Source organism: Oncorhynchus tshawytscha, linkage group LG03 (genome assembly GCF_018296145.1).
Source record: "Oncorhynchus tshawytscha isolate Ot180627B linkage group LG03, Otsh_v2.0, whole genome shotgun sequence".
Lineage (NCBI taxonomy): Eukaryota > Metazoa > Chordata > Actinopteri > Salmoniformes > Salmonidae > Oncorhynchus > Oncorhynchus tshawytscha.
Window position 1 is genome coordinate 39,527,943 of NC_056431.1, and position 27,829 is coordinate 39,555,771.

At 42.1% G+C, this 27,829-nt stretch overlaps 1 protein-coding gene across 5 annotated transcripts; it reads left to right on the forward strand.

Annotated features, from left to right (window-relative positions):
• The first annotated feature begins 67 nt into the window (after window positions 1-67).
• Window positions 68-27,820, forward strand: LOC112235225 (villin-1). Of its 5 annotated transcripts, none has more exons than XM_024403641.2 (20): window positions 68-487; window positions 9,730-9,838; window positions 10,263-10,337; window positions 10,455-10,651; window positions 14,104-14,212; window positions 16,275-16,385; window positions 16,750-16,958; window positions 17,263-17,341; window positions 22,119-22,217; window positions 22,578-22,731; window positions 22,806-22,906; window positions 23,016-23,153; window positions 23,362-23,520; window positions 23,733-23,912; window positions 24,052-24,197; window positions 24,391-24,535; window positions 25,476-25,664; window positions 25,872-25,940; window positions 26,263-26,415; window positions 26,554-27,820. In XM_024403641.2, exons 2-20 carry the CDS (start codon window positions 9,758-9,760, stop codon window positions 26,665-26,667), a joined length of 2,508 nt encoding a protein of 835 aa, XP_024259409.1. In that variant the 5' UTR covers window positions 68-487; window positions 9,730-9,757; the 3' UTR covers window positions 26,668-27,820. The 5 variants fall into 5 exon arrangements, with proteins under 5 accessions (XP_024259409.1, XP_024259416.1, XP_024259425.1 ...); XM_024403648.2 differs by lacking the exon at window positions 68-487 and adding an exon at window positions 528-715; XM_024403657.2 differs by lacking the exon at window positions 68-487 and adding an exon at window positions 528-643.
• The last annotated feature ends 9 nt before the right edge of the window (window positions 27,821-27,829 follow it).

Below are 27,829 nucleotides of genomic sequence, written 5' to 3' on the forward strand. Positions count from 1 at the left end.
CGCTCAAAATCCTGTGCAACCTTGCCTTACCAGCTGATCGGCCCATTGTGTTAGAGACGGGGAGGGGGGCTGGGTCTCCTATGCGTGATTGTTGAGGTTGGGTCTTATCCCCTCCTCTGAGGGCCTTCGACACTCCGTAGCACTTTCACAAAGGGAGAGCCATGGAGCTGAACTAACCATTCACCCAGAGCCACGGAAGGAGGGTGAGAGTCCGCCAGCCCAGCCCCAGGAGAGGAGCACCCAGTGGCAACCACTCAACAGGGGATACAGGCAGCTCCGAGGTGCTGGCTCTCTTTATCTCCTTCCAGGCACCACCACCACAGCACCAAGGGGTTGGTTAATGAGTTGGAGGAGGCAGAGGGAGTGGCTGTACACAAGGGGCTGAAGTTCACCGAGACACAAGCAGCAGGTGGAGGGAGAGATTGTGAGAGAGAGCCTGACGCACTGACGCTGTCAAGGAGACACACACACCCTCCACCTGACTGAGGTAGGTGAAGCAGTGTTTGACGGGTGAATGCTCCTTGTTTGTTTCCTTGTGTTTCCAGGGGGTTGTGGTGCACGGCGCTTGTGATGCACGACACTGGGAACAGGCTTTGATTTAGTGTGGATTGGACACCAATTCCGAAAGGGAGAAGGTTGTTTCGTGAGTAAACGAGACCTGGAGTCAAACCCTTAGGGCTGACTTTCCACCTAAGGGCTTCAGAGCTGTCAGCAGGTGTGAGCACGTGTTTGTGTGTAATGTGTTAGTGTGTCCGTTTGTATGGATGTTTAAGGTCATCTGTTTCTTTGAGCCTGCTTACATGTGTGCACTGTTCGTGTGCCCCTACTGGCATTGTTTGTATGTTGTGTCTCTGTACGCACCTACTGCGTGTGTGTGTGTCTGTCTATCTGATGTGTGTATGCATTCACAGGTCATTGCAAAGCTGAGGGGAAGTGCACCGTACGTATGGCGCTGCCTGCAATGTTTCTGTGTCTCTGTACGAAGCCTACTGTTTGTCGGTGTATGCATGTGTACGTGCATGTCTGTACATCACGTGTAGCCTGTGCCTCTGAGTGTTGGCAAGTCCGTAGATACCTTTTGGTAACCTGTCTTGCTCTGAATTTTCCCATGCCCGCCCCTCTTCTCTAATCAGCAGCGTTTCTGAGGGGCTCCTGTGTTGAGTTGTTGCATGACTTCAGGGGAACAAAAGTCCGGCCCATTAGTGGACCAAACAGCTCCCCACTGTAGCAGTGCACCTCCCACTTAGCGTTTGCCAAATTTTAATGGTCCATTTAACTTTGTGAAGTTCTTTGAAGATCCATTTGGCCCGGGGAAACGAAGGCAACCCGGTCCAAATGACAGAGTCAGACCATAGTGGTCTGATCTTTTGGACAGTGGTCAGACAGAGGCCAACGAAGGACAAGGAGGGAGAGAAGAGAGTGGTTGGCTGAGGGAAGGGGCCTCCATGATAACAAGAAGGCTTGAATAACAGCCTTCATTCAATATTTGGTTCAGCTGTAGTTCATACTGTACATCATGCTTAGCCTGTAAGTGGTTAGGGTTTGTAAATTGTTGTGGTGAGTGCATGTGTGTGTGCGTGTGTGTGTGAACATTTGCAGGTCATCATAAAGCTGAGGGGAACTACAAGGGTTAATCATTTGTGCATTTCAGACCAGATTTTGGATTGTGGTCAGGAAACCTGGAGGGTTGAGAAGAACTGCACATTTTAGAGCAGCCTTTTTATTGCCCCCAGCACAAGGTGCACCTGTGCACTGATCAAATCAAATGTATTTATAAAGCCCTTCTTACATCAGCTGATATCTCAAAGTGCTGTACAGAAACCCAGCCTAAAACCCCAAACAGCAAGCAATGCAGGTGTAGAAGCACGGAGAGAGAGAGAGAGAGAGAGAGAGAGAGAGAGAGAGAGAGAGAGAGAGAGAGAGAGAGAGAGAGAGAGAGAGAGAGAGAGAGAGAGAGAGAGAGAGAGAGAGAGAGAGAGAGAGAGAGAGAGAGAGAGAGAGAGAGAGAGAGAGAGAGAGAGAGAGAGCTAACAGGAATGTAAACACATTTGAGAAAAATAAGCTTTTTGTGCATGTGGAGCATTTCTGGGATATTATATTTCGGCTCATGAAACATGGGACCAACACTTTACATGTTGCATTTATATTTTTTGCTCAGTGTACATGCAGTTGTTGTCAGCAGCAGCCAACAGAGAGATCTTCGGGTAGTTCTGGGCTAATGCAAGACAGCAAAATCGTGTGTGTTAAAAGTCATGTCATGATTAACTAGGCTATTGAATCACTGATACTTATTTTACATAATGTATTAGAAATAATTTATACATACATCCTCTGAGTCAGCAACAGTCCTCTAATGGCTTCATTAAGTGTAGTCCCCTCAACTGTCTCCACACTGAAATAAATTAGCAATTAGCTAATTGCCAATGTCAGGCTGGGTCTGTAGTTCTATTTGGCATATCCCATTTTAAATAATTATGTTTATTTGAAAGAGTAGCGAATTAAAGTAGCCTAGATGTTTGGTTTATATAGCTAAATTAGCTAGCTAGCTTACAAATAGGCTCAAATTGTAATAACGTTTAACTTCGTCTAGCTAATAGTTTATTAGTTTGGCTTCATATATTTGAATTAAATAATCAACTTTGCTTACCTTAATACATTGAAAAATAATGTGTTTATTGGTGGACTACTTGGTTCAGCTGTAGTTCATACTGTACATCATGCTTAGCCTGTAAGTGGTTAGGGTTTGTAAATTGTTGTGGTGTGTGCGTGTGTGTGTGACGCACGCCACTGTCCTCTTGCATGTTCATGTTGGAATGGCAGTGGCTGGGGGGGGGTATTTCTGTCTTTAATAAAGCCCTTTTGTTGGGAAAAACTCATTCTGATTGGCTGGGCCTGGCTCCCAAGTGGGTGGCCCTATGCCCTCCCAGGCCCACACATGGCTGTGCCTATGATGTATGACAATACATTTATTTTTACTGTTCTAATAACATTAGTAACCCGTTTATAATAGCAATAAGGCACCTTGGGGGTTTGTGGTATATGGCCAATATACCATGGCTAAGGGCTGTATCCAGGCACTCTGCGTTGCGTTGTACGTAAGAACAGCCCTTAGCCATGGTATATTGACCATATACCACACCCCCCTGGGCCGTATTGATTAATTGTGCTTCCCTTTACTGACCAAACCCACAGACAGACCAATAATACACAGAAACAACCCATACTTATAACAAACTCAAAATCACCATGCTACTCCATTATTATTGAATGGGAATTTCACTGATACAACACGTTCAGTTTGAAACTAATTGATGACCAAAGCCAACTCAAACACAATACGGCTAGCTTTCATGGTATTCACGGGGAAATTGTGTTGTGTACATTCTAGGACTTTCTTCAAAAGAATTTAACACCATTGTTTGGGGAAAAAACAAACATGGAACACACAAGTCATTACTGTGCAATTAAGAATAATTTCCATAGAAATACCTGGTAATTTTCTATAGCCTAAAATAAAGTGTTCCTCTAAATGTATATTCAACAGCAAACAAACAAGAAGGGCAGGGAGGGGAGGGATGACCACAAGTAAATATGAGTCACTACTGATGAGGAGGACAAACACAATGAGACAGCTATGGACTAAACACTTGTTTCTAGGAACAAGGTCGCTCGGCACTAGATGAGAGAAGGCACACACACCTGTATGCATATCACATCTGCTTGCCATATATGGTCACTGAGGTAATGGACAATCAAGTGTGTGTGTGTGTGTGTGTGTGTGTGTGTGTGTGTGTGTGTGTGTGTGTGTGTGTGTGTGTGTGTGTGTGTGTGTGTGTGTGTGTGTGTGTGTGTGTGTGTGTGTGTCAGAGAGAGAGAGGGCAAAATGCAGGTGCTGTAAATGGGGTGGTAAGATCCTGCTAGATCCTGACATATCTCACCCTTTCCTCTCCACTCCTGGTTCCACCACATTAGGTGAGTCCTTTGTACAACGTACCAAGCTATTGGTCGGTTCCTGTTTGTTTCCGCGAAGATAAAAGAGGGTTTATGTTGAACAGGCTCTGTCTTGATGTAGACAATTAAGGTGAAATGTTGACTTGGTTACTGTGGAGCCTTGGAGAGGTAGGCTAAGGAAAGCTGACCTGCGTTAGATGCCGGTATCGGCTACAGTAGTGAAAGTGTCAACCTGCAAATGTTATATTGGTATTAGGATACACAGACATTTAAATGACCTAACACACTTCAGCTTGACGCATTGAAAAAGGATGGATCACTGTAGATTTTGGGCACCGATGGTGAAAGTCTTCATGCCGTGACATGGTTGCTGCTGTATTAGATACACATAGGCTACTTTTTTTAGCTTTTGTGATCCATTTCACAGCTAGCATTTGTGTGCAAATTTTCCTATGTATTTTTTACATGTTAGTAGATGGCATGAGAAGGGTGGAGAAAGCAACCTAATGAACCAAAACCAAGGACAACTAGGGCATGACCACAGGCACAGTCCCTTAGATATTAGGCAATGCTTGGGCTAAAAAAATAGGACGTATCGTGTCTACACACACAAACAATTTCCAGACCATTAAACTTGGAATTAGACTTGTGCAGCTTTCTAAAATGGGGACTTGACTGATCAACCAGGTGAAACAGTGTCTTAATGTTGTATGAGTTATTGTAGTTCACTGTAGTCCACATGTTGAGGGGATGTACACTACCGTTCAAAAGTTTGGGGTCATTTAGAAATGTCCTTGTTTTTGAAAGAAAAGCTTTTTTTTTGTCCATTAAAATAACATAAAATTGATCAGGAATACAGTGTAGACATTGTTAATGTTGTTGATCTTCAGTTTCTTGGCAATTTCTCGCATGGAAAGTCTTCATTTCTCAGAACAAGAATAGACTGACGAGTTTCAGAAGAAAGTTATTTGTTTCTGGCTATTTTGAGCCTGTAATCGAACCCATAAATGCTGATGCTCCAGATACTGAACTAGTCTAAAGAAGGCCAGTTTTATTGCTTCTTTAATCAGAACAACAGTTTTCAGCTGTGCTAACATAATTGCAAAAGGGTTTTCTAATGATCAATTAGCCTTTTAAAACTATAAACTTGGATTAGCTAACACAACGTGCCATTGGAACACAGGAGTGATGGTTGCTTATAATGGTCCTCTGTACGCCTATGTAGATATTCCATTAAAAATCACCTACAATAGACATTTACAACATTTGCAAGGTCTACACTATATTTCTGATGAATTTGATATTATTTTAATGGACAAAAAATGTACTTTTCTTTCAAAAACAAGGACATTTCTAAGTGACCCCAAGTATTTGAAAGGTAGTTATAGTTATAGTATGGGGAGGGATCTACAACACTACTACCCTACATCACCTTAGTATGAGGAAAGATGTCATTTGGCACTATGCCAGGCACTCACCCGATGGGGCCATATCAGTCAATATTATACCACAGGGTGCTGCCCTGCTTGGTCGACGTCAGGGGTTGGTAGTAACTGTAAAGCTATGGGACCTTGAGGTCACAGGCAGGATGATTATCACAGTGCAATAAAAGTTCACCGATCATGAACCATCTCCACCTTTGAACTGGGTTGAGGAAATCAGTGGGATTCATTTCATGGTTGGTTGGCCTGGGAACGGATGTGGGAGGAGGAGTGTCCTCTGTCAACCTGTCACTAAACCAACGTTAGTCCCCTCCTTCATCATACAGTATTATCCAATCAGGACACAGCGAATATAGGTGTGGTTGCAATGAGTCATTATTGTATTACTCTATCAACAGACCTCTGAATAGCAGTTAGAGGATAATTATTTTCCTCATAAAGTTATTGTTTTATGATAAGCATACACGCATCTATACTGTGGTTAGTTCATAAGTAGAAAGACAAATTATGAGTGCATTAGTCTCACTTATCCTCAATTGGAAATGCTAATAGACTAAATATAATAGTAATAATGTTTTTGAGGACGTAGATTAAGCAGTGGTATAAATGTAAACAGTAAACACATACATTACACACACTAGCATGGACCAACCATACACAAATGAGTTGCTGGAGGAGTAAATCATCAAGCTCTCAGAGTCTCACTGTAGAATCAGATGTCCAAACCCTTGTCTACAAGCTTCACATTTCGAAGGTTAGGTTTAGGCATTCATTCCGAAAGTTAAGGGTTAAGCTTTGGGATAGGGTTCAAACAAACCAAAAAAACGAGTGCCTAGCACTGGGATTGAACGAGTAACCCTCAGAGCTGGAGCTCGCAGTTTACGCCCACCTGCTATCCCGATCACAATGCCCTAGCAAAACCCAAGCCTACTTTATTGTAATGGCACTCACCGTTTCCCCCTAGTGGCGGATTTTAAAGTCATCTCCTGACGTTCCTGCTTACCCAACCGGAGGTCTAGTTTCGCAGTGGATGTGTGAATAGCCTATCATGGGTCTTTGTAATTATGAGCGTTATACCCATCAGTAAATGTACCAATGATGTAGGGTGGGGCATATGATTGATTGATTTACAAACACTCGGGCTACAAAGGACACAGTGTGATAGACATTTTAGGGCTCTATTCAATTTGCATCGGAGAAATGTGGCTTTCCTGCTTTAGTGGAGACTGCGTTCAAGGTAAACGCTGCTTATGTCGGCTCAATCGGAAATTACCTTTGGATTTCCAGTCGCAGAATCTGATTGAATAGAGCCCTCAGTCTGTTTCAGCAATGGCTGCTGTTTGGTTTAGCAGCCATATGGAGACAGCTGGGAAGTCTGCGGTTACAAGAAATGGGCAGAGAGCAAACACAGCACAATAACACGTCATGGTCCACTTCTCATAAACTGAACTATGCATCCTCTATGGTCTATCAGCAGCCAGCCTGCCTGCCAGCCACACATAGCATACTGTTCCAGCTGGCCCTCATACTCTTAATAGGAAGATGCTTTCAATGGGGACAATTTCTTGTTTTATTTGTAAAAAATGTAAAAATCACCTTTATTTAACCAGGTAGGCCAGTTGAGAACAAGTTCTCATTTACAACTGCGACCTGGCCAAGATAAAGCAAAGCAGTGCAACACAAACAACACAGAGTTACACATGGAATAAACAAAAGCACAGTTAATAACATAATAGAAAAGTCTGTATACAGTGTGTGTGAATGAAGAAAGATTAGGGAGGTAAGGCAATAAATAGGCCATTGTGGCAAAATAATTACAATTTAGCAATTAAACACTGGAGTGATAGATGTGCAGAAGATGAATGTGCAAGTAGAGATACTGGGGTGCAAGGGAGAAAGAAAAAAAACATTTGGGGATGAGGTAGTTGGGTGGCTATTTACAGATGGGCAGATGTACAGGTGCAATGATCTCTATGCTGCTCTGACAGCTGATGCTTAAAGTTAGTGAGGGAGATATGAGTCTCCAGCTTCAGTGATTTTTGAAATTCGTTCCAGTCATTGGCAGCAGAGAACTGGAAGGAAAGGCGGCCAAAATAAGTGTTGGCTTTGTGGGTGACTAGTGAACTATACCTGCTGGAGCGCGTGCTATGGGTGGGTGCTGCTATGGTGACCAGTGAGCTGAGATAAGGTGGGGCTTTACCTAGTAAAGACTTATAGATGACCTGGAGCCAGTGGGTTTGGCGATGAATATGACGCGAAGGCCAGCCAACGAAAGCATACAGGTCGCAGTGGTGGGTAGTATATGGGGCTTTGGTGACAAAACGGATGGCACTGTGATAGACTACCTCCAATTTGCTGAGTAGAGTGTTGGAGGCTATTTTGTAAATGACATTGCCGAAGTCAAGGATCGGTAGGATAATCAGTTTTACGAGGGTGTGTTTGGCAGCATGAGTGAAAGATGCTTGGTTGCGAAATAGGAAGCTGATTCTGGATTTTATTTTGGATTGGAGATGCTTAATGGGAGTCTGGAAGGAGAGTTTACAGTCTACCCAGACACCTAGGTATTTGTAGTTGTCCACATATTCTAAGTCAGAACCGGGCGGGCAGGTGCAGGCAGCAATCGGTTGAATAGCATGCATTTAGTTTTACTTGCATTTAAGAGCAGTTGGAGGCCACGGAAGGAGAGATGTATGGCATTGAAGCTCGTCTGGAGGTTTGTTAACACAGTGTCCAAAGAAGGGTGGGATAGTAGTCCTCTTATGTGGACGTTTTGTTCCTATATGTTGTTGGGGATTATATCTATCTGATATTCAACTCAAGGCTTTTCGCAGTGGACATTTAAATACAGATTAAACATAGGCTAGTCCGGGACAAAAATACATGCTCTGTGCCGAATTTCTATTGAAATATTTTATTTGTTCAGGACTAGGCTTAGCCTAATGTCTCGTGATCAGATTGTGTGCAGATGACAAAATTAGGCAAGAGTTTACTTCATGGTTAACAGAGATTCGGGTTTAGCCTAATCTGTGTCTGAGATACCGGTCCTAAAGGTTTAAAGCCTTCATAAGGTCATTGTTCTCCATCTCTCTCTTAGATTCATAGAGAAGAACTTGGCTATCATAAGAACTTGGCTTCGGCTCGCAGCAAAATGTACCAACTAAATGACAAAACATAATGTGTCAATCCCTTAATTTATGCTGTGCAATGGAATAGACTATTACATGAAATACACTTTAGATGCATTTTCAGTTTTGAGATTATAATGAGTCCAATAAGCCATGAGACCATAGCAGTATAAACATTATAGACACCGTTGTAAGGCGGCACCATGTGTTTTGGCACTCAGGAAATTGAAGACTGCTGTATGTGTTCAAGGATGTGGTAACATTTGGGTGGTACTGAGGCTTTCACTTCCTTCAATGTGGCCAACTGTTAACAATTCTCCTGCAATGGTTTCTTCAAAATAAGTGGTTCATTCGAGTAGGGTCCCACCCTGCTTTTGACAGTACAATGACCACATAGTGAGATACTCTTGAGCAGTATACTCCCATTACCATTCTGTGACCTGAGACAGAAAATGAAATAATCTACTGAGGTGACATCATTGACTCAGCAAATGAACAACTCAAAGATATGCGGGTCAACACCAGCACCAGCTGTCAGAGCAGCTCACAGATTACGGCACCTGTACATAGCCCATCTATAATTTAGCCCAAACAACTACCCCTTCCCCTACTGTAGTTATTTATTTATTTTTGCTCCTTTGCACCCCATTATTTCTATCTCTACTTTGCACATTCTTCCACTGCAAATCAACCATTCCAGTGTTTTACTTGCTATATTGTATTTACTTTGCCACCATGGCCTTTTTTTGCCTTTACCTCCCTTATCTCACCTCATTTGCTCACATTGTACATAGATTTATTTTTCTACTGTATTATTGACTGTATGTTTGTTTTATTCCATGTGTAACTCTGTGTTGTTGTATGTGTCGAACTGCCTTGCTTTATCTTGGCCAGGTCGCAATTGTAAATGATAACTTGTTCTCAACTTGCCTACCTGGTTAAATAAAGGTGAAATAAAAAATAAAAAAATTAAAACTCCTCCCCTTAGTAAGTCATACAAGGTAGCGGAGCCAGGTAACACTAAGAAACAGTAGAGTTGATAGAGTTTGTGTCTGTTTTGATGAGGTTTTCAGTATTCTAAGTTATCTGTGTCATGGTATGGAATAGTACTGAATGTGTATACAAAATAATTAATTCAGGTTAGCTAGTTCCATTAAGACATAGTGAACCCCGCAATGACTCACATACACCCCCCCACCCTTTCCTTCTAGGTATCTTTTCTAAGCTGAATCTGGCACCATGCCACAGATGCAGGTCAAAACCCAAGTTGCAAAAGTCCTCAATAAAGCCACACCAGGGCTGCAGATATGGAGGATAGAGGTGAGACACCAGAACATATATATTTTGTCATCACTACACACTTAGAAAAAAAAGGTGCTACTTAGAACCTAAAATAAATATTTGGCTGTCCCCATAAGAGAACCCTTTGAAGAACCCTTTTTTGGTTCAAGTATAACCCTTTTGGTTCCAGGAAGAACCCTTATGGGGTCCATGTGGAACCCTTTCCACAGAGGATTCTACATGGAACCCAAAAGGGTTATACCTGGAACCCAAAAGGGTTCTCCTATGGGGAGGGCCGAAGAACCATTTTGGAACCCTTTTTTTCTAAGAGTGTGTAAAGAACATGATAGCAGAACAAACGTCTAACATGTCAATGCCATTCCAAGTTAGGCTCTTAATCTAAACTTTTTCACACAAGGACATTAAATGCTATTGAACTTGTTCATATTTGCCTATTGGTCAGGACATGGAGATGGTGCCCTTCTCTTCTAAAGCATATGGACAATTCTATGAAGGTGACAGCTATGTCGTTCTATACGTAAGTAATCAATGTAACATTATGTTGGCGTATTCAAAACTACTCCTAAAAAGTGGCCTATACGGACAAAATACACAAAGTGACATCCCAGTAACATATTTCTGTCTGATCCCGTAGACCAATAAGATGCGTAGCTCGTTCACCTACGACCTCCACTATTGGCTGGGAAAGGCCACCTCCCATGACGAGCAGGGGGCGGCGGCCATCTACACCACTATGATGGACGAGCACCTGGGAGGCATGGCTGTGCAGCACCGTGAGGCACAGGGCTATGAGAGCGACACCTTTCGTGGATACTTCAAAAATGGCATCATGTGAGTGATGTACAACAAACTACACCTGTCTACTGTATGAATAATATGTCATGTCAAACTATTTATAGACAAACAACTTCAGTTCCTTCAACTCATTATTCACACATCATCAGAGTGCGACATATATTGAACACTGAACGAGAGACCTCGGTTTAATGTTTGTGTAAATTTGTGACAGTATTTCCTTGCAAAGTTTAATTTATATACTTTTTGATTTTGTGACCACTACCATCTGCCCTGGGATTGCCGAAGCTAGCTACGAGCCTAGCTGGGAGCCATCATTGTCAAACTAGCAGGGTTTTCCACAAACAGCTTGAACACAGTACACAACACAGTTAGCCCTTGTCCCACGGTTATTGTTGCTGTATTCTCTGCTGCTTTTCCCCTGCAACCTGACTTGGCTGGAACTACAATGTATTGCTACCAACATCAGCGATGCTGCAACCAACAGTATGTGCAAAGATACTGCTTTTGTCCTCACTGCTTTGAGCAAATCTTTAGGAGGACACATTTCAGATTTTTGGATTTATAACATAATCCAGTTAGAATCAGGAATTCCCCAGGGCAACTATCTAGGTCCCTTGCCTTTTTCAATCTTTACTTACGACATACGGCTTTGAGTAAAGCCAGTGTGGTTATGTAGGCAGATGACTCAACACTATACACGTCAGTTACTACAGCGACTGAAATGACTGCAACATTTAACAAAAGAGCTGCCGTTAGTTTTAGAATTGGTGGCAAGGAATAAGTTAGTCCTAAATATTTCAAAAACTAAAAGCATTGTATTTGGGACAAATCAGTCATTAAACCCTAAACCTCAACTAAATCTTGTAATGACTAATGTGGAAATTGAGCAAGTTGAGGTAACTAAACTGCTTGGAGTAACCCTGGATTGTAAAATGTCATGGTCAAACATGTTCATACAACAGTAGCTAAGATGGGTAGAAGTCTGTCCATAATAAAGCGCTACTCCCCATTCTAAACAACACTATCAACAGGGCAGGTCCTACAGGCCCTAGTTTGTTGCATCTGGACTACTGTTCAGTCGTGTAATCAGGGGCCACAAAGAGGGACTTAGGAACATTACAATTGGATCAGAACAGGGCAGCATGTCTGGCCCTGAAATGTACACGAAGAGCTAACATTAATAATATGCATGTCAATCTCTCATGGCTCAAAGTGGAGGAGAGATTGACTTCATCACTAGTGCGTAAGGAATGGTGCCGGAGGAGATGGCTGACGTTTTACGGGCTCCTAACCAATTGTGCTATTTTGTGTGGTTTTTTGTGTTGTTTGTAACTTATTTTGTACATAATGTTTCTGCCACCGTCTCTTATGACAAAAAATAACTTCTGGGTATCAGAACAGCGATTAAAAAATGATTTAACGAGTCGGACGCAAAGGATTTACTCCAGACCGGACCAGGCCCAAATCCCCTTCATTCTCATTAATATAAGATACCGATACGGGGGACCATCCGTCCTATTGGCCAACGTGCAATCATTGGAGAATAAACTGGATTAGCTCCGGTCAAGTCTATCCTACCAACAGGACATTAAAAACTGCAATATCTTACATAGATAATATACAATTGGCTGGTTTTTCTGTGCATCAGCAAGACAGAACAGCTGCCTCCGGTAATACAAGGGGTGGCAGTCTGTGTCTATTTGTCAATAACAGCTGGTGCGCGAAGGTTTTAAGGTTTTGCTTACCTGAGGTGGAGTATCTCATGATAAGCTGTAGACCACATTATTTACAAAGAGTGTTTTCATCTATATTTTTCGTAGCTGTCTATTTACCACCACAAACCGATGCTGGCACTAAGACCGCACTCATCAAGCTATATAAAGTCATGAGCAAACAAGAAAATGCTCCTCTAGAAGCAGTGCTCCTAGTTGTCGTGGACTTTAATGCAGGAAAACTATTTTCTACCAGCATGTTACATGTGCAACCAGGTGGGAAAAAACCTCTAGACCACCTTTACTCCACACACAGAGACGCTTACAAAGCTTTCTCTCGCCCTCCATTTGACAAATCTGACCATAATTCTATCCTCCTGATTCCTGCTTACAAGCAAAAACTAAAGCAGGAAGCACCAGTGACTCGCTCAATACGGAAGTGGTCAGCTGATGCAGATGCTAAGTTACAGGACTGTTTTTTGTTCTGGGATGGCATTGAGGAGTATACCACAGCAGTCACCAGCTTCATCATGAATTGCATTAATGACATTGTCCCCACAGTGACCGTACGTACACACCCCAACCAGAAGCCATAGATTACAGGTAACATCCACACTAACCTAAAGGGTAGAGCTGCCACTTTCAAGGAGCAGGACTCTAACCCGAACGCTTATAAGAAATCCCGCTATTCCCTCAGACGAATCATCAAAGAGGCAAATCATCAAGACTAACATTGAATCCCTACTACACCAGCTCCCACGCTCGCCGGGTATGTCAGTGCTTGCAAATGATTACAGACTACAAAAGGATGCCCAGCCGCAAGCTGCCTAATTGCACCTTCCTACCAGGCAAGCTAATGTAGGTATTACAGTCATAGACTGTTCTCTGTGCTGCCGCACGGAAAGAAGTGCTGGAGCGCCTTTGAAAGAGGGGTCTCAAATGAGCATAGGGGGTTTACAGGGTGTGTGTGTCTCAGTCACCAGATTGCAACCCAAGTGAACACTTATGGGAGATTTTGGAGCAGCACCTGAGACAACGTTTCTCGTGGCAGAATGGTGTCGCATCCCTCCAATAGACTTCCAGACACTTGTAGAATCTATGCCAAGGCGCATTGAAGCTGTTCTGGCCAAACACCCTATTAAGAAACTTCATGTTGGCATTCTTGGCAGTTCCTGTAGATTGTAGTGATATTATATAGCCACCTCCCTCTACAGTAAAGGCTGTTTCCTCTTGTAGTGTTTCTTTATCTAATCTTAAATTGCATCGCAACTGATGGTCAGAGGGGATGTTACTACAGCAGGCAGGATAAAAAAAGAAACACTGTGAGGATGTTAACACAACCATCACTTCTGCATTCAGGCTTCTGAAAAAAAGCATAATGGTCAGGCAGAAGAGTATGTAGGGTGGAGTGGAGTCAGAGTGGTACAGCGCAACATAAATAACTTCAGAACTAGAATGCAAGCTGACGTACCTAATATGTAATGGTATTCAGCAGGGTTCAATTTAAATTGAAGCCAGTCAATTCAGGAACTGAGTTGAATTTTAAATTTAAAAATAAATGTAATAAATAGTTTATCCATTCTATTGAGAAGTCATTGAAAATATATGCCTATTTTTCAATTATTTATTTCGAATTTCAGTTTACTTCCAGAATTTACTGACATCAATACAAATTGACCCCTATCCTGGTATTAATTCCACATAACGACAGCTTTCAAAACCATCATTGATGGCTGTCATCTGACAGCACTCCTTGTGCGTGTTTTTCCACAGCTACAAGAGTGGCGGCGTGGCGTCTGGGATGAAGCAGGTGGAGACCAACACCTACAACATCTGCCGCCTGCTCCATGTCAAGGGAAGGAAGCATGTGGTGGCTGGAGAGGTGAGAAAGCTCACAGATGTAGCCCCAACTCAAGCCAATATATCCCTAGTGGAATATATTACCTTCACACAGCCTCAACTCTGCCCTTGACTAATGTCTTCTTCATTTACTATATTGCCTTCTTCAATTCTACTGGACTAGAAACAGCTCTCCACACCTCACCTCAGAAGAGATGCAGAAACTCTTGGGTTCAAGTACATAAATGATTAGTCACATTTGCTGTGCCACTGACTGGCTCTGTGTAGCTCCTCTACAACTGGCATAATCACACTTAAAGACTGTCAAGAATTCACACTGATGTGTCTTTATGATCATCCCAAGGTAAATGTACTACTAATTGTGAAAGCTGAGTACAATGTCTTATAAGGAAAAATTGTTAACCCTTAGAGATCTCTAACCCTTAAAGAGAATGTTGGTCGACACATCAGTGCAATTTACCGTTAAAAACCTACCGTATCAATCGGGTGTGTCATACACCCATTATTTGAGAAGGGACACAAAGGACGGAGGGGGGGTAATTAATTTAGCATTTTTCAAACACATGAACACAGCCTTATTCTAAAATTGACCAAATATTTTTTTCTCTTCATCAATCTACACACAATACCCCATGGTGACAAAGCAAAAACTGAAATATAACATTTACACTCTGTACTTTGTTGAAGCACCTTTGGCAGCGATTACAGCCTCGGGTCTTCTTGGGTATGACGCTCCAAGCTTGGCACACCTGTATTCGGGGAGTTTCTCCCATTCTTCTCTGCAGATCCTCTCAAGCTCTGTCAGGTTGGATGGGGTGTGTCGATAGCACAGCTATTTTCAGGTCCCTTCAGAGATGTTCGATGGGGTTCAAGTCCAGGTTCTGGCTGGGCCACTCAAGAATATTCAGAGACTTGTCACGAAGCCACTCCTGCGTTATCCTGGTTGTGTGCTTAGGGTCGTTGTCCTGTTTGAAGAAGAATCTTCACCCCAGTCTGAGGTCCTGAGCTCTCTGGAGCAGGTTTTCATCAAGGATCTCTCTATACTTTGCTCCGTTCATCTTTCCCTCGATCCTGACTAGTCTCCCAGTCCCTGCCGCTAAAAACATCCCCACAGCATGATACTGCCACCACCATGCTTTACCGTTGGGATGGTGTTTTTCAGATTTGTATTTTCAATTTTGAAAAGAAAACTGTTTTTGCTTTGCCATTATGGGGTATTGTGTAGGGGGTCTGAATACTTTCTGAATGCACTGTATATATTTCCTTTCTTGATAACTTATCTTAGCTTACCTCTTTAACTGTTCTATTGTCATTCAATTGTCATGCACATTGATTGATTAAGAAGTGTTATGAGTTTACATTGGTATCATAATTGATAGTTATGAGGTTGGGAGATTGGGAACCTATTTAGCTGATTAGCTGAAACCAACTTCATAAAATTGCTAGGTGGCTAGTATTAATGAGAAACAACATTTAAATTTTACCTATTCATCAAGAAGGAATCAATAGGCTACATAAATTGAGAAAATTCATTTACAAGCATACCTCTTGTCAGCTAAAATCAAGTAAAACGCTATGTGTATGTCACCCTCTCTCTCCTCCTCCACTGACGATAAGGGCACTCACTAGTGACTAAAGTATCTAGTGACCTGACTAAGCATCTCTTTGCTCCGTGCACCTTGGAAGGAACCACTTACTAGGGAGAATAGGTGGGATACTCTTTGCCTGATCCAGTTACTGTGCCCCCTCTGCCAAATACCTCTGACCAATCATTTAGTAAATAATAATGATAAAGCATGGGCTTAGAAATTACGTTTAGTCATGAATTTAACATCTGAAAATGTAAAAACAGGACAAATATGAGTAGGCATGTGCCTCTGTACCCCCTACGTTACTTGATATAACCACGTCAGCATCGAGTAAAAGCCTCAATCTCCCTAGTAAGTGGTTCCTTCCTGTTGCTGTTTGTAATCATATTGTTAATAAAATTCAGGGAATGTTATAATGAAATTAATCTGTGAGTCCTTTCCATCCCCATCCATCACCTTTTCCATCACCATCCATCCATCCATCCTTGAGCACAGGTGGAGATGAGCTGGAGCAGCTTTAACAAGGGGGATGTGTTCCTGCTTGACCTGGGCAACCTCATCATCCAGTGGAACGGACCCAAGAGCAACCGTATGGAAAGACTCAAGGTAAGGAGACATTCTATACCAGTGAAAAAGTGGAGGGGTGGCACTTTTTGTTTAAAAAAAAACGTTGGTGCATAATGAATGTGTGATAGGTGAAATCATGGGTCAAACTACATTGCCTTCACACCTCCAGGCATATCAGATCAGTGATAACCACGAGGAAGAGAAGTGAGGAAGGGTGCATTTTTTAAGGATTCAAACAAGGCCCCTAAGCAGGAAGACCTCTGCCTATAAACCTAGCCCTTACAGCATGGAAAAGCATGAAATGAAGACTGGATTGTGGTTCCAATGGCTCAGTGGGGTAGAAAAATTGTGAATGTCGACCGTTCTGTAAGGTTGATGTTGTCGCGGATGTTGTTCTTTGCAGGGAATGACTCTAGCCAAGGACATCCGTGACAGGGAAAGAGGGGGACGGGCGCAGGTTAGCGTGGTGGAAGGTGATGACGAGAAGTCTTCCGAGGAGGCCATGAAGCTGATGAAGCAGCACCTGGGAGAGACGAGACGAGACATCAGGGACAGCATCGCGTCTGATGACGTGGTCGACCAGAAGCTGAGGTCCAGCGTCAAGCTCTTCCAGTGAGTGCTGACCACCTCAGGGATGTTTATAACCTCCTTAGGACCTGTCATAGACATTATAGCCCCTTTGTGACCGGTCATAGACATTATAAACTCTTATGACTGACATTTCATAGACATTATAACCTTGTATGACCTGTCATAGACATTATAACCTCGTATGACCTGTCATAGACATATACTGTAGCAGATGTGAACTAGCTAGTGAGAGTTAGCCATCATGCAGTATGTTACCCGGTTGGCATGCTTCTCATTATTATAGAATTATTGTGAAAAATAACAGAATTATGTTTGTTCTGTGCAGCATCTCAGATGCCCAGGGGAACCTTGTGGTGCAGGAGGTAGCAGTGAAGCCTCTGTCTCAGGACCTGTTGAATCACGAGGTCAGACTCCTTGTCAATCATGGAAAGGGGAGGGAGCATGTTAAAGGGGAAGGGTTTTGGTGGCACTTTAGTTTTCAGTGCTGAAATAACAGGGTAATGTCCGGAAAGTAATAGGAAACAACAGGGAAATAAGGCAGCAACGACCAGATACGAACTAATAACCCATTAATAGTTTGCTTGTAGCTGCTAAATACTTACAGTACCAGTCAAAAGTTTGGACACACCCACTCATTGAAGGGTTTTCTAATACTTTTACTATTTTCTACATTGTAGAATAATAGTGAAGACATCAAAACTATAAAATAACACATAATGAATCATGTGGTCACAAATCTTAAATATATTTTAGATTTTTCAAAGTACACACCCTTTGCCTTGATGTCAACTTTGCACACTCTTGGCATTCTTTCAACCAGCTTCATGAGGATTGCTTTTCCAACTCTCTTGAAGGAGTTCCTACATATGATGAGCACTTGTTGGCTGCTTTTCCTTCACTCTGCAGTCCAACTCATCCCAAATCATTTCAATTGGGTTGAGGTTGGGTGGTTGTGGAGGCCAGGTCATCTGATGCAGCGCTCCATCACTCTCCTTCTTGGGCAAATAGCCCTTACACAGCTTGGAGGTGTGTTGAATCATTGTCCTGTTGAAAAACAAATGATAGTGGGACTAAGCGCAAACCAGATGGGATTGCGTATCACTGCAGAATGCTGTGGTAGCCATGCTGGTTAACTGGGCCTTGAATTTTAGATAAATCATTGACAGCGTCACCAGTAAAACACCCCCACACCGCCTCCTCCATGCTTCATGGTGGGAACTACACATGCAGAGATCATCTGTTCACCTACTCTGCGTCTCACGGCAGCTCCTGTTTTCTTTGCGACCATTTAAAATTTTTTTTTTTTTTTAACCTTTAACTGGGCAAGTCAGTTAAGGACAGATTCTTGTGATTCAACATGGCGGTTGGAACCAAAAATCTCAAACTTGGACTCATCAGACCAAAGGACAGATTTCCACCGGTCTAACGTCCATTGCTCGTTTTTCTTGGTCCAAGCAAGTCTCTTCTTATTATTGGTGTCCTTGAGCAGTGGTTTCTTTGCAGCAATTCGACCATGAAGGCCTCATTCACGTCTCCTCTGAACAGTTGATGTTGAGAGGTGTGTGTTACTTGAACTCGGTGAAGCATTTATTTGGGCTGCAATCTTAGGTGCAGTTAACTCTAATGAACTTATCCTCTGGAGCAGAGGTAACTCTGGGTCTTCCTTTCCTGTGGCTGTCCTCATGAGAGCCAGTTTCATCATAGCGCTTGATGGTTTTTGCGGCTGCACTTGAAGAAACTTTCAAAGTTTTTGAAATGTTCCGAATTCACTGACTTCATGTCTTAAAGTAATGATGGACTGTTGTTTCTTGTGGCTTATTTGAGCTGTTCTTGCCATAATATGGACTTGGTATTTTACCAAATAGGGCTATCTTCTGTATACCACGTTCGTATCTGGTTGTTGCCGTCTTATTTCCCTGTTGTTTCCTGTTAAATTCCGGTCGTTACCCTGTTGTTTCCACAGCTACATACTAACTATTAACAGGTTATTACCACTTTCTTACCTGGTCATTGCCGGATTATTTCCCTATTGTTTCCTATTACTTTCCGGATATTACCCTGTTATTTCAGCACTTTTATCCACATTTTAAAGTATGTGGGCGTGTGCCATGAAATCATATTGACTGAGCTTAAGCATAATAAAATGATCAGGCTCATAAAATAATGAGAAAATGATAAGGATATCCTCTTAGCCGTGGTGTATTGGCCATATCACAAACCCCCGAGGTGCCTTATTGCTATTATAAACTTGTTATCAACGTAATTAGAGCAGTAAAAATACGTGTTTACCTATGGCACCTGTGTCAAACCTGTGGTCTGCGGTCTGATTTACAACGGCTGTCAGCCAATCAGCATTCAGGGCTTGAACCACCGAGTTTATAACAAACATTAGGAACACCTTCCTAATATTGAGTTGCACCCCCCGGGTTCCCCTGGTCAGTCTATGTAATGGAAAGAGAAGGTGTCCCTAATGTTTTTTTCACTCAGTGTACATCTCCTTCAATATTACTTTTGCAATACAGTAAATAGCCTATTAACTTGCCGACAGATGAACAAATTATATGTTGGAATCACGTCTCCAATTAAATAAAACATGTAAGTGAAAAAATAGTAGCTCAGATGAAACCATCAAAGCATTAGATACAGCTCCTTTAAATGTTGATATTTGGTTGTGTTGTCAACCAAACATAATTCATTATTACTTTTGTACATAATAAAGGAAATAGCTTAAAGTAACGCGGCAATCAGCGGTTGCTACATACATTTTTGGACTTATAAATTCATGATAAAGTTGAAGTCAGAAGTTTACATACACCTTAGCCATATACATTTAAACTCAGTTTTTCCTGACATTTAATCCTCGTAAAAATCCCCTGTCTTAGGTCAGTTAGGATCACCACTTTATTTTAAGACTGTGAAATGTCAGAATTATAGTAGAGAGAATGATTTACTTCAGCGTTTATTTCTTTCATCACATTCCCAGTGGGTCAGAATTTTACAAACACTCAATTAGTATTTGGTAGCATTGCCTTTAAATTGTTTCATTTGGGTCAAACGTTTTGGGTAGCCTTCGACAAGCTTCCCACAATAAGTTGGGTGAATTTTGGCCCATTCCTCCTGACAGAGCTGGTGTAACTGGGTCAGGTTTGTCGGCCTCCTTGCTCGCACACACTTTTTCAATTCTGCCCACCCGTTTTCTATAGGATTGAGGTCATGGCTTTGGGATGGCCACTCCAATACCTTGACTTTGTTGTCCTTCAGCCATTTTGCCACAACTTTGTAAGTATGGTTGGAGTATTGTCCATTTGGAAGACCCATTTGCGATTAAGCTTTAACTTCCTGATTGATGTCTGATGTCTTGAGATGTTGCTTCAATGTATCCACATAATTTTCTTTCCTCATTTCCTGCCTCACGATGCCATCTATTTTGTGAAGTGCAACAGTCCCTCCTGCAGCAAAGCACCCCCACAACATGATGCTGCCACCCCCGCGCTTCACAGTTGGGATGGTGTTCTTCTTGCAAGCCTCCCCCTTTTTCCTCCAAACATAACGATGGTCATTTTCCTCCAAACATAACGATGGCCAAACAGTTCTATTTTTGTTTCATCAGACCAGAGACCAAAAAGTACGATCTTTGTCCCCATGTGCAAACCGTAGTCTGGCTTTTTTATGGCAGTTTTGGAGCAGTGGCTCCTTTCTTGTTGTATGTCAATATAGGACTTGTTTCACGGTGGATATAGATACTTTTCCACCTGTTTCCTCCAGCATCTTCACAGGGTCCTTTGCTGTTGTTCTGGGATTGATGTGCACTTTTCGCACCAAAGTACGTTCATCTCCAGGAGACAGAACGCATCTCCTTCCTGAGCGGTATGACGGCTGCGTGGTCCCATGGTGTTTAAACTTGCGTACTATTGTTGAACGTGGTACCTTCAGGCGTTTGGAAATTGCTCCCAAGGATGAACCAGACTTGTGGAGGTCTACACTTTATTTCTGAGGTCTTGGCTGATTTCTTTAGATTTTCTCATGATGTCATGCAAAGAGGCACTGAGTTTGAAGGTAGGCCTTGAAATACATCCACAGGTACACCTCCAATTGACTCAAATTATGTCAATTAGCCTATCAGAAGCTTCGAAAGCCATGATGTCATTTTCTGGAATTTTCCAAGCTGTTTAAAGGCACAGTCAACTTAGTGTATGTAAACTTCTGACCCACTGGAATTGTGATACAGTTAATTATAAGTGAAATAATCTGTCTGTAAACAATTGTTTGAAAAATTACTTGTCATGCACAAAGTAGATGTCCTAACCGACTTGCCAGAACTATAGTTTGTTAACAAGACGTTTGTGGAGTTTTAATGACTCCAACCTAAGTGTATGTGAACTTCCACTTCAACTGTATTTACCCATTGATTCTTGAAGAATACAACTTTTAGCTTCAACTTTCAACTGTCGTACCCAATCAGAAACTCAAATATATATTTTGTTTTACTCCAATGTTTGTAAACAAAGTAAATGTAAACAAACACTGTACTGTATAGCCACAAAACATACGTAAAACTATCATTTTAGTATCCATAGCTCTGTCTATGAATTTGAGACTGGTTACATTTCTCCAGCCCCATCCCTCAGCTTTTTACCGAAACAGTGGCAAGGGCATGCAGTGAATGGAATGGTATCAAACAAGTGGAAACTAGGTGTTTGATGTGTTTGAGACCATTCCATTGATTCCGTTCCAGCCATTATTATGAGCCCCTCCTACCCATTTAAAATGCCACCAGCTACCACTGCTTTTAGTGTAATATTAAAATGCAATCCAGGTGGTTAGGTTGTGTTATTATATGAAGCACAGTGATAACACATTAAGTTGTTGTATAAATACAAATGATCTGACATTGTTTTCCAATTGGAATTTGGTTGTGCTTTTCGATGGTTGTCTTTTTGAGTGGGTGAATTTGACCAAAATGGCCACCTTGAAGTGTCGTAGTGTGCCCAGTGGGCTGAATCTGTTAGAATGGTTAGAGATATTCTGACAATGCCACACAAGAGTTGTGCAGCAATGAATAATGCAGTGCTGACACTCATTTAGACAAACAGTAAACCTCTTTAGTTGGCGGTAGAGGTATCAATAAATTCAATTCTATTAAGTGAAACATTATCTAATCTAAATGAACTAATTTCACAGGATTGCTATCTGTTGGATCAAGGTGGTATAAGGATCTTTATCTGGAAAGGAAAGAAGGCTTCCAAGACAGAACGGTCCAAGTCTTTGGATAAAGCAGAAGTGAGCTGCACCTCTTGACACATTTTAGTTTCACAATGCTTTTGATATCCCTTTGCTGTCCCCTGGATGCTTTTTAGTTGAATACAAGGGGGGGGGGTCCTAAAATATCACCTCCTCCCCCCCCTTTTTGTACAACCCAGATACCAGTTACTTCAACAAGTTAACCCTAAAAATCACCTGGATACCTGAAACACGTCTTCCAGTCCTGGATCACAGATACACACAATCACTTACCAATTCAACTCTCACTGACACCCATAACTCTTTACCAACATAATTTATGAATACTTTTAAAAAACGGAGGGGAGTGATATTTTAGGACCCCTCTGTATTCAACTAAAAAGCATCTTGTAATTCTAGGCATACAAGAAGGCGAAGGGCTACCCTATCTCCACCTACGTCGAGACGGTGAATGATGGTGCCGAGTCTGCCGTGTTCAAGCAGCTGTTCCAGAGGTGGAGCGTGAAGGGTCAGACTGTGGGGATGGGGACCACAAACAGTCCAGGCAAAATTGGTGAGCAAGTCACACAAAAAAACACTGATTGAGCCAAAATTGGTATCTCTAAATGTTTTTTCTTGACAATGCAGCCAAGGTTGAGCAGATCAAGTTTGATGCTACTTCCATGCATGCAAGGCCTGACGTGGCTGCCCAGCAGAAAATGGTTGATGACGGAACAGGTGAAGCAGAGGTTGGTAACAACCTGTAATAACTAGCTTTGACAAAATAATTATTCATAATCCTCCCCTTTAATCTGTATATCCAATGGAAATCAACACTTCCCATTTTCCTCCAATCAGGTGTGGAGGTTAGAGGACAGTGAACTGGTGCCTGTGGACAGGAAGTGGTTGGGCCACTTCTATGGAGGCGACTGCTATCTCATCCTCTACAAATATGAAGTCAGCAACAGGAGTCACTACATACTATACATATGGCAGGTCAGAACACCCTACTATCCAACATTCCCTCTTTGGCATTATAGGCATAGCTCTCTGTGATGCCTGGCAATCAAGCTTTGATAATACCAGAATTTTTTTATATGAGCAGAGCTTAATTCCATGACTTAGTCTCTGGCTTGCTTGCTTTCCATGCAACCTTATGCAGAAATGTACAGTAACTATGGTGTGTTTGATGTGTACAATGTAGGGTCGCCATGCAAGCACCGGTGAGCTGGCTGCCTCTGCTTTCCAAGCCGTGAACATCGACCAGCAGTACAACGGTGAGCCAGTTCAGGTCCGAGTGCCCATGGGGAAAGAACCACTCCACCTCATGGCCATATTCAAGGGCAAGATGGTGGTCTATGAGGTAGGCGCTTCATGGTATTCATGGTAAGGGATTTCAAATGTCATCTTACAAGAGGTGACTGAAATATGAGACCACATAGATCTTATTCAATTACGAGACAAATTCAAAAAGTCCAAATTATGTTCGACATCATCTGGTTCCATCTTGGTGATTGGAATCTCACCATGAATGTTATCCTAGCTCATCATCAAGATTGTAATCATGGTTTGCAGGAGGGGAGCTCCAGGGCCAAGTCTGCACATGTCCAGCCGGCGGTTCGTCTCTTCCACATCCACGGCACCAACGAGTTCAACACCCGCGCCATCGAAGTGCCAGCACGCTCCTCGTCCCTCAACTCCAACGACGTCTTTGTGCTCAGCACTGACACTTGCTGCTATCTGTGGTACGGAAAGGTAAGCACCATTTCAGAGAAATGCCATAAACGTATAATCCAGGTTTGACAGTGTAACAGTTCTCCAGTTAAGCACTGATGAGGAGAGTAACAAGGGCTGTACCTAGTTATGTGACAGGTATGACTCTTATCCCTTGCAGGGCTGTTGTGGTGATGAGCGAGAGATGGGCAAATCCCTGGCAGACATCATCTCCAGGAGGGAAAAACATGTAATCGCAGAGGGTCAGGAGACGGCTAACTTCTGGCTAAATCTGGGGGGCAAGACCCAGTATGCCAACAGCAAGAGGTACCACACTTCATCCCTTGGTTTTATAGTTCCCTAAGGGTCCTATTCGACTGAACTCAGTTAGTGGGTTGAAATGAAATGTATTCATAAACTCATTGTACTAGACAGCAAAACACTGTCTAGTACAATGTAACTGAAAAATGACATCCACGTCTGATGCCTTCTGCCTGGGTCATCTGTGGTCTCTACCAAGGCTTCAGGAAGAGCACAACAACATCACCCCACGTCTCTTCGAGTGCTCCAATCAGACAGGCCGCTTCCTGGCCATGGAGGTCACCAACTTTAACCAGGACGACCTGGACGAAGATGACATCATGCTCCTGGACATCTGGGATATGGTGAATACCTGTATTTTTAACCCTGGAATCCAAACGGATGTGCTGTGTTTCCCCGTTGTTTCAGTTTGGTCTTCAGGCAGGATACTACTGTACTGTCCTTTGGTCGTCTCTATCAATTAGTGCTGAGCGATTAGTGCTTTTTGGGGTTGGTTTGGTTTCAGTTAGATTATTAAGAAATAATCACAGTTTTCCATTTCGGTTTTCGATTATTTGAATGCTGTAACAAAGAACAGAACAATTAATAAAAGTTCAGTGATGCTAGTGACTGCTCATTACTGCTTATTCCCTTATTAACCATCATTTATTCACATTACTTCATAAAATATTTCAGTTGAAGTGTATATTACATATGTTTTATTTGAGGACTTTATTATTTCATTCCAAGTCATCATCTCGTCTCTATAGCACTGCTGCCTATGCTGTCTGACAAAATCACAATTTTGTACATCTTCAAAGAAAATAAGGCATACTTTTATGACTGCTGAATGCCAACTATAAATCACTTTGATAATGTATTTTCAGGTAGATGCCTCGCGAAGCAACAGCTGCTCTCTATATGCCCTCACGATTGCGCATTGTCCCTTCCGTATCAGGCTAAAAGAAACACAGACCAGAAAAGATTATGGTCATTGTAGTTAGTTATCACACTTTGTGTACTATACTAGGTAGATTATTGGACTGTCGGAAACTTCAACTCCCTACTACATCGTAGAGTTGAGGCTAGATCTGATTTATCTCTAGAAAAACTGTGCAATGTGCGCATTGAGCTCACAGAAAAAAAAAACGAACAAAATGGAATTCAAATAATTGAACCGCTGTCAGTCATTTAATTGTTTAAAAAATAAAAAAAGACATTTCAGTTAATCGCTCAGCACTACCATCAATCTACGATCTGGAAGTTTGGTTCTTTTAAAACACAGGAGGTCCTCTTCCTCCTCAGGTGTTCCTGTGGTTGGGCAAGGGAGCTAATCAAATAGAGAAGGAGAATGTGGTCCCCACGGCACATGAGTACCTGAGGACCCACCCAGGTGGTCGAAATGTGGACACCCCCATCGTGCTGGTCAAACAGGGATTTGAGCCTCCCACCTTCACAGGCTGGTTCCACGCCTGGGACCCACACATGTGGAGTGTATGTAGCATGCTTTGTAGTCAGGATAATTATGACATGATAATACATATTGTAAGAGGGTCAAATACGTATAACAAGCCTAACAATGCATTCTAACTGCATAATGATGCATTTCACAGCTTGGCTTCAGGTAGTGTCACCAAAATCTCTTCACTCAGGGCACGAAAGATTGAATTAAACAAGCTGCTTTGCTTTGTATATCTACAGGGAGGGAAATCCTACCAGGAGTTGAAGGCTGAGCTTGGGGACGCCAGCGACATCATCCAGATCACCGTGGTGAGTCTCTAATCTCTCTCAAGCCCAGTCACGTCACCTAATTTACGAAACAGTTCTCATGTAAACATTCTTTACGAATGCACAGTGCAACGTACAGTATGCAATCCAAAGGAAATGTACAGTATTTCCGTGTTCATGTTAATATGCATTAGAAAGAAATGTCCACCGATGAAGTTCCCAAAGGTCTAGCCACCATTTGACCAGGTGTTCTAACCTAGGCAAGTCAAATCCAAATAATGATTATATCGTCATAGAAACCACAGTCAGATATGATTTTCTGCTCTGGTTAAATAAATGGTCTGTTGTCTGTTTATGGCTACAGGACAGAAGCACATCCAACTCTACTCAAAATAACTCCAAGAGCATTGGAGAACCACTGCTGTCCCCCACCGTTGGGGCCACCTTCCCTGCAGACAAGCTGTTGAACCGCAAGACAGAGGACCTGCCCGATGGGGTTGACCCCACCAAGAAGGAGGTAAAATAACAATGGATCTCCATGATTGGTCTCTCGCCAGTCTGTACATCAGTGTAGCTGTCAGCTAAATTCCTGATTAATGTAGTCAGTCACTCATCTATTTTAACATGTACTATACCATACCTCGATCTTTTCCAGGAGTATCTGTCCAATGCTGACTTTGCTCTGATCCTGGGTGTGTCCCGGGTAGAGTTCTACTCCATGCCCACCTGGAAGCAGCAGAATCTGAAGAAAGAGAAGGGTCTGTTCTAGGAGAAGAATATCTGCACCTCAGGTCTCATTTTGACAGCGTAAAATTGCAGCGTGCTGTCATCAAATCACACGTATCTCCTCAAATACTCTCTTGGGAATCTATTTCATAGGGAGGTTGGAATGCAAGAACTATACATCTTAATTCTGTATCTTGAATTTGCACCGTTATTCGTGCATCCTTAAACTCCAAACATATTGCCCCTGCTTGGACTTTGCATCATTCCAAATTAGATCCACTAAAACAAAAGTATAGGGAGAATATCAGACATGGCGAACACTAGCACTGCTTTTTTGTGGTGTCAAAATTAGGCCCCTCGTGTTTTGTCATCTAGCCTTGCAAACCTACTGTTGGTTATCAAATGACTGTGCCTTAGGCTTTTTTTTGTTTGTTTCTGAAATGTTGCTGTTGTAATTTAAACAATCAAGTTATGGAGAGGAAAAGTGTAGGGGATAGGAATAATTATATACATTTTGTTATCTGAGATTTATCATAGGCACAATAAGCAGCACTTTTCCCCTGAATTGCCACTTGTGTCACCGAATTCTACCTGGATATATAATGTAGATGTCAAGCATTTAAGACTAAGCAGGAGATGATATTGGTTCTATACTTTATTTTCACAATGAGCCTTATTAACATTGAAAATGTGTCTAAAATGTTTCTTTGTAATGCCAATATTCAGAGGACCGCAAGGGCTTAGTTATATGTTGTAGTGCAGAAATATAAAGATGAGTTACTTCATATGCTTTATAATATAAATGTTTAGATCTAATGTATCAATGAAATTCAAGATTGTCAAATGGGGATAACTACTGCGGTATTTAGTTTTTGTCTTTATATGAAGACCCTTCAAATGCCATGCTGAATGGCAGTCAATAAAGATAATATTCCCCACTTTGTGTAAGTTCAATACCTTCAGCAAATCATAATAACTCAAACTGGATGTGAAATGAAATAGCAAAGTGTGGTAAAATACAGTTACTAACCGGGTTCCCATGCTTTTCAAAAACAGTTCTGTACCATAACAGTATAAATCACTTTCGTTTCCAGTTCAGATTCTGTTCCTCTAATCATTTCTCTGTTCTGTTCCCTGAACCGATTCCAATATAAGAAATGTGTTATAAATAAATTGTATGATATTTCATTTTCAACTAAAAATGG